The sequence below is a fragment of the Pleurodeles waltl genome, chromosome 6 (assembly GCF_031143425.1).
Source record: "Pleurodeles waltl isolate 20211129_DDA chromosome 6, aPleWal1.hap1.20221129, whole genome shotgun sequence".
Lineage (NCBI taxonomy): Eukaryota > Metazoa > Chordata > Amphibia > Caudata > Salamandridae > Pleurodeles > Pleurodeles waltl.
This window is the reverse complement of record NC_090445.1, coordinates 1,248,370,440-1,248,385,680: the sequence shown is the minus strand read 5'-3', so window position 1 is coordinate 1,248,385,680 and position 15,241 is coordinate 1,248,370,440. Positions and strand designations below refer to the sequence as shown.

The following is a 15,241-nucleotide window of genomic DNA, read 5'->3' as shown; positions in this document are numbered from 1 at the left end:
ACGCTTGTTCTAACACTGCACCCGGCCGCCCCCGCGCCGCTGAGGGTGAAATTTCTGTGTGGGCTTGTGTCCCCCCCCCGGTGCCCTACAAAACCCCCCTGGTCTGCCCTCCGAAGACGCGGGTACTTACCTGCTGGCAGACTGGAACCGGGGCACCCCCTTCTCTCCATTGAAGCCTATGCGTTTTGGGCACCACTTTGAACTCTGCACCTGACCGGCCCTGAGCTGCTGGTGTGGTAACTTTGGGGTTGCTCTGAACCCCCAACGGTGGGCTACCTTGGACCAAGAACTGAACCCTGTAAGTGTCGTACTTACCTGGTAAAACTAACAAAAACTTACCTCCCCAAAAAATTGCACTAAGTGTCCACTTTTAAAATAGCTATTTGTGAATAACTTGAAAAGTATACATGCAATTGAAATGATTCAAAGTTCCTAATGTACTTACCTGCAATACCTTTCAAACAAGATATTACATGTTAAATTTGAACCTGTGGTTCTTAAAATAAATAAACTAAGAAAAGATATTTTTCTATGCAAAACCTATTGGCTGGATTTGTCTCGGAGTGTGTGTACCTCATTTATTGTCTATGTGTATGTACAACAAATGCTTAACACTACTCCTTGGATAAGCCTACTGCTCGACCACACTACCACAAAATAGAGCATTAGTATTATCTCTTTTTACCACTATTTTACCTCTAAGGGGAACCCTTGGACTCTGTGCATGCTATTCCTTACTTTGAAATAGCACATACAGAGCCAACTTCCTACACTGGTGTAACGGAGCCCCTACCGATAGGTGAGGTCTGTGCATCCACCATTGCAATGACTGACGTGCTGCTCTCGGCAGCCGCACTCTGTCCTCCCAGCGGTCTGTCCTTTAGCTCCAGTTGGTTTCCAACACCTCTTGGAGGGGCCTCATATGTAGCCTGGCATTCAGGACAATGAAAATGCATGATGCCATGGAGCCCAGCAGAGATGTCCCCTGACCGTAGATGCGTCGGATCGTAACAGGTCTTGACACTTTTTCTTTATTGATAAGTCGTTCCTGAAGGATACACTCTTTGGAGCTCTGTGTTTAGTATTGCTCCCAGGTAGTGGAGGTTCTGCATTGGAATCAAGGTGGACTTTTGGCAGTTGACTTGAAGACCTAGAGACTCGAAAACCTTGAGCACAATGTCCCGATGGGTTCTCGCCTGCTTGGGAGAGGAGGCTTTCAGTAGCCAGTCGTCTAGGTATGGGTAAATGAAGATTTTTTGTTTTCGGAGATGTGCCGCTACCACTGCCACGCATTGCGAGAAGACGCGGGGCAGATTTCAGGCCGAATGGTAGCACTTTGAACTGATAGCCTCACAGCACTATCTGGAAGCGCAGGAATTTCCGATGCTTGGGAACTATCGAGATGTGAAAGTATGCATCCTGCAGGTCGATGGAGCACATCCAGTCTCCCTGATGTAGCGGAGGGAAAATCTGGTGAAGAGCCAGCATCCTGAACTTTTGCTTTCTTATGTACTTGTTCAGAAGCCGTAAGTCCAGAATTGGTCTGAAAACGCCCTCTCGGCCTTTCTTCGCCACCAGAAAATAACAGGAGTAAACCCCCTTCCCTCTGTGAGCGAGTGGAACTTTTTCTATTGCCTTCTTTCGTAAAAGGGCGACAGCCTATTTGTGCAATAGGCGGACGTGAGACGGATTGCATTTGGCTGGTGGGAAGTGCGGTGGAGGTTGCCGGAAAAGAAGAGTAGCCATTTTCGACAATGTTGAGCACCCATTTGTCTTTTGTGACAGAACGCCACTCGTGAATAAAGTCCCCCCCCCCCCCACCGGAGTGGTGCACAGTGTTAAGGGAAGCGAGTCCTCATTGCTTGGCCGGCGCTTTGGGTGTGGACTGTTGCGGTCTACTTGACCCTCGTTCCCTTGTGGCTTTACGAGACTGAAAAAGTGGGCGTCCCTGCCTTTGCTGTGGCCTCTGGGACCAGTGAGGGGTTTGAACCCTCTGCTGGAAAGGACGCCTGTCATAAGGCCTATACCTCCGCCTGAAGTCCTTCTTCCTCTCCAGGCCCACTGCCCTCATGGTGTCCACTTCAGTTTTCATGCGTGCCATTTCTTCGTCCGTATGGGTACCAAACAGCGAGTTCCCGTTGAATGGAAGATTGAGGATGCACTGTTTTGCTTCCTGTTTTAATCCAGTCAATCTCAACCAGGAAGACCTTCTTGCACAGATCCCATGTGCAGCTAAGTCTGCCCCATCTGCCGCTGCGCTGAGGACTTGGTTGGATACCAGACATCCCTCTTGAAGGATCTCCTGGAAATCCTGTCTGTCTTCTCTAGGTAATTTTTCTGTGAACCTGTTGAGAGAGTCCCACAGTGAACGGTCATATCTGCCTAGGCTGGAGACCTTCATCATAGATGCCGCCGTGCCGCATATTTTTCTCCCCAGAGAGTCTAGATGTCTGCTCTTTGTCCGGTGGAACCGTGGAGGATGATGCCACCGAGTGAGTTCTTCATGCTGCGGCCAATATGACTGAGTCCGGAGGCGGATCCGTTCTGAGAAATAAAGGCTCTTGTTCAGGTGCTTTATATTTTTTCAAAATCCTAGCAGGAGCAGATTTGAGGGTGGCTGGCGCCAAAAAGGTGTCCATGGTCGGCTGCAACAGACCAGGCACTAGCGGTAGTAGCTTTTTCGAAACCGCTGTATGCTGTAGAGTCTCAAAAATGACTGATGAGGAGGTTGATGGTTCTGTGCTCCCCTGAAAAGCACCTCATTAAAAGTAGTGAGGTCGTCCACCGGTGAAACTCTAGCTGGTGGAGAATCTGTTAAGGTGGGGGAGTATCGTCTGACAGATGACCCTGACGATGACCAAGAGGGCGACCTTCTGTGTCTTGATCGTGATCTAGACCGACGCTGGGAACGTGACCTGCTGCGAGATGCTGTAGCAGAGCGCCCAGGCCTCGTGGTCGGTTGGCGAGAAGCAGAACGAGCCCGTCCTGCCCGCGCTGTCGGTGATGGTGTTCTCGGGAGAGAGGCAGTAGGAGAGTACATCCGTGAATACTGCGAATCCGGGGAGGCCGTTGGTCTGTTAAGGCTCTCCAACCATCTTGGTGACAAATTGATGGGTGAGACATGCCCCGACGATGCCGCTCTCGACCGAGATGAACCACTCCTTATGGAGACCACTGGAGATGGAGTGGTCTTATCCGCTGGCGGAAGCAGATGTTCTGCTCCCTGCAAGACAGGTAAAACCTGTGTCGACGTAGACAGCCGTAATGACGTCGAAGGGAGCGCCGCCGGTTGTTCCTGTCTCGACGTCGAACGGCAATCTCTGGACCGCGACCTGCTCGCAGCCGTGTGCCTCGACGTGGAGGGGTGGGCGGCCGACAGCAGATGTCCTCACTCTCGCCGCTGTGGCGATTTCAACGTCATCTCTCTTGACGTCGAGGGGTGCGAGGCCTTCGGCGGCGAATGGGCGCGCCGGTGATGGCTTGACGTCGATCAGCGGGTTGCCGTCGACGGAGATATGCCCCTGCGATGGCCATGTTCTCTCGACGCCGTATCGATGGGGAACAAACAGGTACTTTCCTACCTGCTGACGTCGATCTAGCCATTCTCTCCTGAGAGTGGCCTGTTGGCTGCCTGGGAAGCGAAGAGGATGATGTTTTCTGCCTCTCGTGAAGCCCATGAAGCCTGATCTTTTCTCTGTCCTTCAGAGTCATGTTTGACATGTTCTTGCAGTGTTTGCAAGTGTCAGGGCAGTGTGTGGATCTGACTGGGCCTTCTTCTTCCCACAGGAAGGGCATTTCACAAAAAGTGAAGGCATTTTTCTGTCAGGAAAAAACCTCCAAACTCAGACAATGATGTTAGATGTCGAGTAAAGTAGGAAAAAATGCTGTTCTAAAGTATTTTTCTGAGAAAAACAGAGCTCAATGCTCCAGGATCCTCCCAGAAGAAGCCGGAAAAAAGAACTGACCTAACTGTGAACCAACTGTCACCTCTCCTTCACCCGAGGCATGGTGGGATACTGGAGGTGCTCAGGGTCTTAAAGGCATGGTTCTCCTGCGTTAACCTGCATGCAGCTTATTGGCTAAGAATGCTCTAGTGTTTTTTAATGTAGTTTTTTTTATCTTTTTCTCTGAGGATTGCTACTGCTGATTTCCCTGGGCTCAGTGGTGTGGTTTTAGTAGATATTTTTTCTCTTATTGTAATTTTGAGAAAAATTAAAAAAAAAAAAAAACTCCATAGAAATAAAGCATTTTAGCCTGTTTATGATTATAGTCTGCATTGCTGTTTTACACATGTATATGTGAGTTTAGTATGAAAATGTGTCTACTAAAAATGCTATATATATTTTTCATGCATATTTCATACGGTATATGTGTGTATTTTATATATGCTCCGGGGTCCCCGCACAAGGGACGGGAATATTCAATGTTTATGACTATTGATGAGGATCCCCTGGAAGAGAATTACCTTTTAGTGAGGTGTAGACAGCTTCTAGAAAGCCAGGGTTCTCTGGAGGTAGCTGTGGATGAGCAGCCAAGACTTATCTAGAAGTAGGGCATGTAGCTTTAGGGACCACAGCATAGGTAGGGCACCCATAGGTGACCTGCGGATGTGCCCAGGGTCATTTTAAATGCAGGCCTGCCTTGCTACCTGCTTTTAAAGAAGAGTTAAATGCAAATTTGACTTTGGAATTAAAAGTACTTCGTAAGTATTACTTAAGTATTAAACTACCTTATTTTTACACATCACCTCTAAGGTGTGCCCAATGTACCCCTAGGGTTGGGTGCTAGATCACTATAAGCAGGGACCTTCTAAAAATAGTTTTATAAGCACTGGTGAGGTAAAACAGCCAAATTAGTCCCCGCCCCCGTAGTTAATGGCATCCATAGACTAAAATGGGGCGACCTTATTTTAATTAACAAAGTCCCTTTAATTGTCAGATACCTCGAGTTTGGTATCAAATGAATTGTTATAATAAATCCCACAACTCACAATTGTTATAATATAAACTAGTAAAGGTAAAGAGTTTTAAACTCTACCTGAAAAGTTGCCAAATTCATCTCTGTAGTGCCCTCCTCTGATTGGTTAGCCTCTGCCAACCTGCCTTGATAAGGAGTGAAGTGGGCTGGGCTGAACACAAAGGATGTGCGCCGGGGGAGAGGGGAGGGGGGCAAGGCGGAGGTTAGGATGAGAACTGCCTCAGCAGATGGGGAAGCAGAAGAGGGGGGGCTGGGGGGGGGGGGGCTGCCAAACTGGTCTTCAATAACAGAAAAAGACATTTGGAGCATCCCAGCACCTTCCTCGCATTCTGCAACCCCAGACAATTAGGTCCCCTCTTGATTAGATTAGGAGAGGGGTTTGTTTAGGATTTTTAGCCACACCAGTGGGTGGGCCAGACTTGACCTCCAAAAATCATTTTCAGCCATGATGGATTTTTGAAGAATGTTGTTCCCTGGGATTGATTTTGCCACACTTCCCAGGGGGAAATACCCTGCATCTGGTTGGAGAACCAGGACACCCCCGCCCCATTTCACCCTGGAGCAAGCGTAAATATAGCAGAGCTACACCCACACCTCAGACCCCTACCAGATCCCAACAAAGAAGAACATCAGGAAAAGAAGGATTGCCCTGCTGAACCCCTGACCTGCACCTGAACACTGCACTCTGAAGGACTGCACCAGCTGCACACTTGGACATCACTGTAAGAAGGACTTTGCCTGGCTTTAGCTGGTTCAAGGAGGGACTCCCAGTTTGCTACAGGTGAAAAATAGCTAACCAGGGTCCCCTGCATCAAATCCTGAAGAGACGGACTACTGTCCAGTGGCCGTTTTTGAGTTTGAGCCAGGTGCATTCTGGGAGTTGTAGTCCACTCCCGCAAGGGCCCACTCAGAGCTTCTGGAACCTTGGGGTGTGCTGTGGACTCCTAAAGCTCGCTCAAACTTATTGCCGTATCCCAACACCAGATGGACTGAGCTAACTGAGAAAGCTGAGGGGAGCAGAAGCACCCTGCTTCTGAATGTAATACATGTCTGTCAATACTACCTGGCTCAGTACTCGGGGAAGGAAGGCTGTGAGGGCTAGATGGACAGCCAGACAGACTTTCTCGCAGAAGAAAAGAGGCTGCTTGCAGTCAAGCTTGGTATATCTAGGTGTATTGCGTCCTGATTGGCCCTTTCTTCCTCTTTGATTCCCATTGGCAGCTTGTTCTGCTACTCTTATGGGATTGGTTATTCTTCTTGCCTGCAGCTGCTATTGTAAATAAAGCAGGAAAAGTAAGCATAATACTCGCCTCTGTGCCTTTAATAAAATTAAGACTTTCCATCATAAATTATTTGGAAAATCTACACTATCCAACAAAACAGTATAGTTGCTGTGGGTTCCTTCATAGAACATTTGTTAACGTTCGAACTATCGGGAAGAAGAAGATGGAGGGAAAAGATGTAATCTAACAACTGAACATTAAACAAGTACATCCAAAATATCATTATAGAGGTTGAGTTTGTTCTAAGGTGAGTAGCAATTATATATATATACACACACACACACACACACACTTATTAACCCTGTTGGTACCCAAATTACCATCTGCATTTGTCTAGCATCACATTTCTTGTTTTTATTTTATTTTTAAACAGTTTTCTGAGGTGTTTTAATTTCACAAGTAACATTCTAGTGAGAATCAAGCCTTCCGGCCATCAAGCAGTAAGCTTGTACAACCATAGTAACAGTAACATACAGGATGTCATAGTAAAGCATGCGGAGGTTGCATCGGGGACTACAAACGGCAATAGCTAGTAAATCCTTGTGCTCCCACATCCACTCAGTCACTGAACCCTATGGCATAAACATACATTAGAACAACAAACCCGCTCTATGCCTCCTCTCACCCCCGTGCCTAGAGCCACTTGATGCCCTTGTGAAAGGTCCCCTGTAATATAGAGTGAATCCTAGGCAAAATCTCGCGCCTATGGTAAACGTGGGAGGTACTCTCCACCCTACTTCGAAAAGTCATTCTAGTATGTGTGCTCCAAGTGGTCTTCTTGTTCCGTGGATTACTTATTCATGGAGAAGGCTGTTTGTCACCTAGTGTTTGCAGTCCTGTTGGTCCAAAGCAGCCACTAATGCCATCCAGGCTCGAGCACCACCTAGGGAACCTTGCTCTCGTTTGGCTTCCTGTAGCTTTACCTCGCTCTCATAACCCACCCACTGCAGCAGCTCCCCTCTCCACCTCGTTAGTCGCGGGCCTCGGGGATCCTTCCAGTCCATGCAATATTCAGTAACCAGTTATGCAGTGAAACATAATGATAGTTTCCAACAGTTTGGACTAATATAAGCCGCCTTAAAAGTCCTAGCAAGCATGCTATAAAATACAGGTTCCAGAATTTACAACATATAAAAAGTATCAAACCTAAAGAATCATGATAGGTGTAAAATATGGCGAGAAAGGGAAGTGTGAAAAGCAACACAAGTATGGCAACAATACAGGTGACATTTTCTAAAACATGTTCTCTGGCCAGTGAGATCAGAAAAATGACTGTCTATATTAGAAATCAAGTTATCCTAATAATTTACATTTGCTGAAACAGCGTAGGCTTAGTCAAAATTTTCGAACATGAAGCAATATCTGCCAACAGCAAGTCATCATTGACGAGGCGCATGGTAAGCCATAGTTACCTGGTTCAATTCCTCATCATTTGCAACCGCTAAAAGAATATGCCTGGGTGTGATCCTTCCCTTTTTGTTGTCCCTGGCAGCATTCCCCGCCAACTCCAAGATTTCAGCTGTAAGGAAACAGTTATAAAAATCTCATTTACAAGTACTGGTACTGAAACCACCAGGCAGAGTGCACACCAGGATTTAATTTGTAAGAGTCTGCCCTTTCGATAGTAGGATATATAAGCTGAGCAGTGTGTTCTCAATGTGCACCCCTACAATCCAGAGGTAGAGGGCAGCCTTACATGTTCTCCTCAATAATCACAGGGCAGTCTCCTGACAAATGATTGACAGTGTTAGTAAGAACAGTAGTATCTTAAACATACAGCTAAGCAGAAAGAAGGCCTTCCTGTCTGAACCAACTTGATACTATTACACCCCGGCTCATTACAAAAAATGAAGGTGAAAAGAGCTTGAGAACTGACTACTTTGGATCCATTTGTATTCTCTACCTCTAGGTGTTATAAAGAAATGTAGTACTCCAGAACAACCTGATCAAATAATACTGGCATAGGTGAAGGGCAATCAGCCTCTTGAACACTCTTTAAACCTCAAGGCAATCACGAGTATGTTTTAAGATACATACAGCAAGAAACCATCACGGATCTTTCAGGTACAGCAAAACGAGTTGATCAGTAGCATTACTGTAGCCAGAATGACCAAGCAGTGTAGTGTTTCACCATGCTATTTCAAATGAAGTTAAACCCCATGAGCAAAAAACAACAACTGAAGCATGATTAAATCCATAGTGTGATTTATGCCCTTCTCTGCACAGTTCAAGGTTTTGGACCTTCAGTACTTCTACAGGTTCACAGGGACACCGCCAACCTTAATTGGCGCTATAATAAAGAGTTCAAAGCGCTCAACGTCAATAAAGGTTTCTCTCCTTGCAAGTGAACAAGGATATATTTTGAGGTACAAGATACCTAAATTTATATAACCAGCAACAAGTTATAATTCTGTAATGCCACCATGAGGTTTGGCCCTGGTTACAAACCAGGGAGCCATCAGGACCAATCTGTAGCCATAGGAATGTGGAATTCCTACCGCCCGAAGCCCAGAACATATTGTTTGGTGTCAAGGGCAACAAGTTTTCATGTTTCTTTTTTTGTCCTTGGGACAAGTAGGCCCGATCCCCTGCAGCACAAGCCCTTTCACACTGGTACAGGTTCTACTGGTAGGGCAAATATTGTCAGTTGGACAGTCTGAATCCTGAAAGGCAATATAGGTGGAACTCTCATTAGGCTTGGGGTTGGTATATGCAACAGTCTAAAGCAGTGGTTCCCAACCTTTTGACTTCTGTGGACCCCTTCTTTATCAATACTGGAACCTGGGGACCCCCTCCCCCCCCCCCCCCCCCCCCCACTGAGTCATTACTGAAAGCTAGTTACCTAATCTGCTAAAGTTGAGGATTCGTGGACTGCAAGGGGTCCCTGGACCACAGGTTAGGAACTAGTCTACAGTAGGCAAAATTAATATTTGCATTGTATACAAGTTAGGAAAACACTTAACGAAACCAATAGAGAAGGAAAAAGGGTAGCTGTTTTAATACTCTGACACATTTGATTATCAAAACAAATCATTGTGTTGTGTATGGTTTAGAGCTAAAAAAAAGATACATGCAGCAAGACTGGCACTACAGTTACCTGCCAAATACTCGATTACAGCCGCCATATAGACTGGAGCTCCCATGCCTATCCTATACTTGTATGTTCCTCGCCTTAAGTATCGCATCATTCTTCCAACTGGGAAAATAACTCCTGCCCTAGATGAACGGGACAGTTTTGTTGTTTTCTTCTTTCCACCTCTTGCGGACATCTTTATGCAGTTTAATTCTTGCAGAGGGCCAGATGAACTCAGTTAATTACTGCTGAAAAATACTGCAAAGAGAAAGAATAATTTATCAGGTACATCAGTATCGCAAAACAGCACGGTCAAATTGCTAGCAAACATTACAAAAGAAGCATTTGCAATGCAATAGATCTCCCATTTACTTGAGTTAGAGCTATTGGCATTGTAAATTCATAACTGGAATTTTCTTGCCACATAAATAGGTCAACCCTCCCTCATGATTTCATCTTTTCCAGCCATATAATTCCAGTGGCCCTGCATATAACTAAAGCACTTACACTTACTTTCTTCCCCTTTCTGCAGCAAAAATTAAAATGTTGCCATTTAGCTTCCTAATTTAAATCTGCCTTGCTAATTCTAATAGAATACAACTTTCACCACCCCACCATCAGAGTTGCTGGCTGGCTAACACAAATCTCCAAAAGACACAAGACAACCACAGGAGAAATAAACTAATAGGGTCACCCAAAAATAAAGAGTGTTCTAACAATCATAGTATAATAAGGATGTTAAGTTGGTCTGAATTATGGTCATTACTATAATAAGGAGAGACTATTAAAACAAAATTCAAGTATCATATAAACCTTTATAAGTAATAAACTTTTGGCATTAGACTAATGCTCAAAACGGCCCCTAGAAGGCACCATTACAAAAGTATCATTTGTAAGAAAAATGGCCATGTACTGTTAGCCCCTAGAGGGTATTACCCCATTAAAAAAAGGCAGGAGAAAGTAATGCAGTGTCACCATATACTTGGTCCCTAGAGGGTGTTTGAACTAGCAGGCCTACTGCAGTGATATTACAAATAAGGCCTTTAATCAAAAGTTCTCCCAGTTGTAAAACAAAAGTAGTAGCCATGAGAAAGCTTAAAAACCACGGACTGGTGGGAGGGATGATTATTTTGGGGTTTCCACTAACCTAATGTGGGGACCCAAAGATGATGTGGACAGAAAGTGTTTTGAAGGTGGCATTTTGAAGGTTCCATTTGCCCTGGGACCACCACAGGCTGAGTTATGAGCACATTTTTTTGAAAAAGTATTGCTCTGCTAAGCATCATGGGGCCACTTAAAAATTATAGTATGTTCACTGCAATGCTGAGAACATCCCCTGGAGGACACCACAATAAAAATAGCATTTGGAAGAAACATGCATGGTCATGTAACAACAGCTCTTAGAGAGTATAACCATACGAAAAAAATGTGTAAGTAATGCACTATACTTAAATATTTAGCCGCTAGAGGGCATAGTGCATCACACATTTTCAAGGCTAGCAGGACTATTACAATGATATTACAAACAAGGCCAATAAAACAATTTCGCCCAGCGGTAAAACAAAAGTTCCAGCCTTCAGACAGCATAAAAAGATAAATGGTAGATGGGGTTATTATTTTAGAGTCCCCACTAACATAGTGTGGGGACCCAGAGATGGTGTAGACAGAAAAAGCACATTGCTTTGAATGTTTGAAAGGTGGTCCCTTTGTCCTAAAACGACAACAGGCCAAGTCATGTGCAAAAATGTTTTATAAAAGTCAAAAGCAATATGGGACAAGATTTCATGCCATGAATATTTTAATATGTTGATATGACTAACGCTTAGAACAACCCCTAGGAGGACACCACAATGAAAACAGCATTTGTAAGAAACATGGTCATACAACTATATAGTTAGCCCCTAGCGGACATTGCCATTTTCTTTTTGTGTGGCTATAAAAAAATGCAGTGGGACCATGTTTTAGCCCCTAGAGGGCACTACATTTTTTCAGAGGTAGCAGGCATATAGCAAAGATATTATACATATATAAAAACAGAAAGGATAGCTTAGACAGGCACTGAATGGTGGATTATATTTTGGGGTCTCCACTAGCCTAGAATGCGGACCCAAACATGATGTCGACAAAAAGAGAACGGTGTCGTGAATGTTTGGTGGTGGTCCCATTGCCCTAGGAACATCAAAGGCCGAGTTTTTAGCAAAAATGTTTTGTAAAAGTAATGCCCTGCAAAGCATTATGGAGTAAGTTTCCAGAGTGCAGTGAATATTGTAAGTTACGGATCGCCTGCTGTGCCGAGAGAGCTGCTTTTGCTTTGAGGATTTGTTTCTAGCCTAAAGTATTTACAATGTCAAGTGTTTTAAGGGGAGAGCCCTGGCTTGGCGGTTCGAGCTGGACTGTTCCCTTGAGGAACAGGGTCAAGACGGATTTGCATATAGCGGGGTCCAAACTGGGGTGGCATGGTGAGCAAAAGAACGATGGATTAAACCACGATCTGTGGCTGGGCTAAGTGGTTGCATTGTTCAGCATTCCGCCCATCATCCTTTTGTTTTGCTTACGGTGAGAGCCACAAGAAATGACTGCGTGTTCAGTTACCTAATGTGACCAGCGCTTTAATACTGCCGATCAAGTTCACGCTGTAGTATCTGTTGACGATGTGAGCGCCATGGCCAGCACGAAGAGGAGACACACACACAAAAACAAAGAGTGCGCCCGTGCTGAAGTGTCGGCAATCGTAAAATAATCCATGTAAAAGGGCCAATCTGCAAGGCGTGATAAAAACAGTCCCAAGGTGGGCCAAACAGAGCATTTACCAATGACATCAAGTGATTTTTGAAAGGTAAGCCCACGAACAAGTGAAAGTGATGGGTGTGACATGAGTGTGGTTAAAGGCCCACGATACTTACAACATGTCAAAGTGCTTGCGCATGTGACCTAATTTTTTTTTTTTTTTTATCTACCAGTAGTTTTATTGCAACAGAGGGAGATCTTAAGTCATTATTCCTAACAGGCGGTTTGTCTCCAAAAAACAAGTGCCTAGAAATCTGGAACAAATTAATGATTGAATAAATTGTTGGTATGGCATGACAAGCAGAGCAAGTACAAAAAAATTGGAGGAAAGGTCGGGCAAAGAATGACTAACACCACCATGGAACTTTTAACGTGTCCCTTTCTCACCTCCGTTTCACAATTCTACCCTTGCACTTCATTCTAATGCCATATGCGAGATGTGGGTGGGGAAAGAGCAGGCTAATGAACTAGCAGTAATATAGACTGTACTAGCCATAGTATTAAAAAAGCTGTGCCAATGATAACATGCTAAGCACTTTTAGGCTGTTCGGGGCTAGGGCTCTGTAACTCTTCTCTTCCCCCCCCCCCCCCCCCCCCCATAGGATATCAACAACAAATGTGTCCTTTTATCCAACATACTAGGGATTCTGAAATGGATCCCCCTCAAGAGGGCAGAGAAAGTACACAAAATATAGCTAAATTCTGAGGCTTTTGGGAAAAATAGGGTAAAACGTGCTCTAGGTACGTTTTTTTTTTTAAATGGCCTCAAAAGTTTGCTGTGCCAAAGTCACCCTCTTCCCAGCTTTCAGGAACATGCAGAGCTTGGAAGAAGAAAAAAAAAAGAAAAAAAAGAAATAAATAAAACACACACACACACAGCTAATTTTCCTCTTTTTTGGAGCTCCTAACCTACTTTTAGTTTGTGATAGAAACCAGTGTGAAACCCATGGTGACCAGGAAAACCTACTGATTTCTGAAAAGTCAATACATTTACGAATTCAGCATGGGGTCATACGTGTAGATTTCTCAAGGGTTTCCAAAGAAACTAGCTGCTGAAATAAAGCCATACTGAAAAGTAGCGGAAAAAACCCCCAAAGATTTGTGACAAAGTTTTAATCTGTAATCTTTTGTCATACTGGCCAGTTTACAAAAGCATTACACCATTATGCCCTCTAGGCCTTCTGATCCCAGGGATATATACAGGGTTTGTAGATGTTCCAAGAGCCCATGGTACCCAGAGCCAACAAATGAGATGAACCGTACAATGATTTTAAATTTTAGAGTATAGATCAATTCATAAAGTGAAATATGAGAGTGAAAAATGAGTATCAAGTAAACTTATGTATTTTTTTAAATTATGGGGTTTAGGAGCAGTGGTTATTTGTACATCTCCAAATTTGTGGGTGCCTCTACTGGTATATGATTTAGAGAGTTTTTTTTTTTTTTTTTTAAAAAGGACGAGCGCAAAGCGCTCGGTCCCATGCTGTAATCTCTCTTTGGGCTTCTAACCACGCCCATATCACATCAGTCACTTTCATTGGTTCGTGAGCTTGCCTTCATTTGTGAAAGGCATGCATACGTCATGCCCTTTTCCGATGTTTAGCCCACCTACATTGCACTGGTAAAATACTGAAACCATTCGAGGCTCTATGTTTTCAGCGCGGTTTCCGGACTACTTCATCTTTTTCTTTACATAGCGCGATCGCGCAGTTTTTTTTCTTGTAGTGTGTGGCAAGAAAAGTCCAGTTAGGAGTTTACAACGTTAATAGCGCTAACTCAAGCAAATGCGAGACACATTGCATTGCAAATGCTTGTTTAAAATGTCTTTCTTACACACTGGCTTACACTTGGTAGGCACATATGCAGTGAAATGCAATTGGTAATAACAAACATCCTACTATTATAAGCTCCCACACTTCTTCTGACAAAAATGGTACCTCACTTGTGTGGTTAGACCTAATGCACGTGACAGGAAGTGGCCCAAAACGTAACATGGACACATCACATTCTTCCATTCAAAACAAACTCACTTTTTGGTAGGTAGTTGTGGATTTTGGGCCCTATCTTAGTTGGCACCTATGAAAACCTAGCAAACCTGTACATGTTTGAAAACCTAACACCTAGGGGAATTCAAGATGGCTTGACTTGCACAGCTGTCAACAGGTTTTATTACCCAGCATTCCTTGTAAACCTCAAACTTTAACACAAAAAATCCTCACATTTCTATGATGGCAAATTCATAAATCTGGAGGTATCCAAAAACCTCCTTCTAACTAGTATTCCCCCACGTTTACAGAGATTGTACCTAACTTGGGTAGGTAGGCCTAGAACTCGCAATAAGAAATGTCCAGAAACCCAACAGATACATCACATTTTTTCCACTCAGAAGAGACCATATTTTGGCAATGTGCATAGCTGTGGATTTTGGGCCCTAGCTCAGCAGACAACAAGGGAAGTCCAGGGTGGTGTGCCTTCTGTGGATGGAAAGACTCTCTTGCCCCATTTCCTTGGGAGAGGGCTTAGCCATGCATGTTCACTGATTGTCACTGCATACAATAAAAAGCCTCTGGAGAATAAAAGAAAAAAAAAAAACTCTGGGGCAAAGTATTTCTGTTTTATTTTTAATGCAATGAACACCATAGGCAGGTATGGTTAACGGATTTCATGTTTTCTAGTTGTTGGTAGGACCAAAAAAACGTATACACACTTTGAGCAAGAAAATGCATATTGTAAACAAAGTCATTTATTATGGTTTTAATTCAATTGGCTAGAAACAGCTACACAATTAGGTCATTCTAAAAGTAAAAAGTTCAGGAGATACAGCGGGATTCATAGGCTCACTCTGCTATAAATACTGTATCAGAGCACACATTTAGTGTTACGTATAACAAGAGTAGAGATTGAACTACATTTTGAAGGCAAAGTGCTGCAACAGAAAAAGTACAAGAAGTGCTTGTCTTAAATTGGCCCATTGTGGAAGTGTGAAAAGAAAGTTGGGAGTATTCTATTAGGTATGAGCTGTACTCGCAGAAAATACCTCAGCTGGGCTTCAACGCACCGGTGTATAAAGAGTTTTGAAGTGAAATTTTCTCATGATGACCATTACTACATAACACTGTGT

At 44.0% G+C, this 15,241-nt stretch overlaps 1 protein-coding gene across 2 annotated transcripts in view; it reads right to left on the bottom strand.

Annotated features, from left to right (window-relative positions):
* The window catches only part of MACROH2A2 (macroH2A.2 histone), a 95,171-nt gene that overhangs the window by 64,544 nt on the left and 15,386 nt on the right, over positions 1-15,241 (bottom strand). For both annotated transcript variants that reach the window (XM_069240555.1, XM_069240556.1), the window contains exons 2-3: positions 9,358-9,591; positions 7,673-7,779 (exon numbers count right to left, since the gene is read on the bottom strand). In XM_069240555.1, the coding sequence (XP_069096656.1) occupies positions 7,673-7,779; positions 9,358-9,529 (279 nt within the window). In that variant the 5' untranslated portion in view covers positions 9,530-9,591. The remainder of the gene's footprint in view (positions 1-7,672; positions 7,780-9,357; positions 9,592-15,241) is intronic.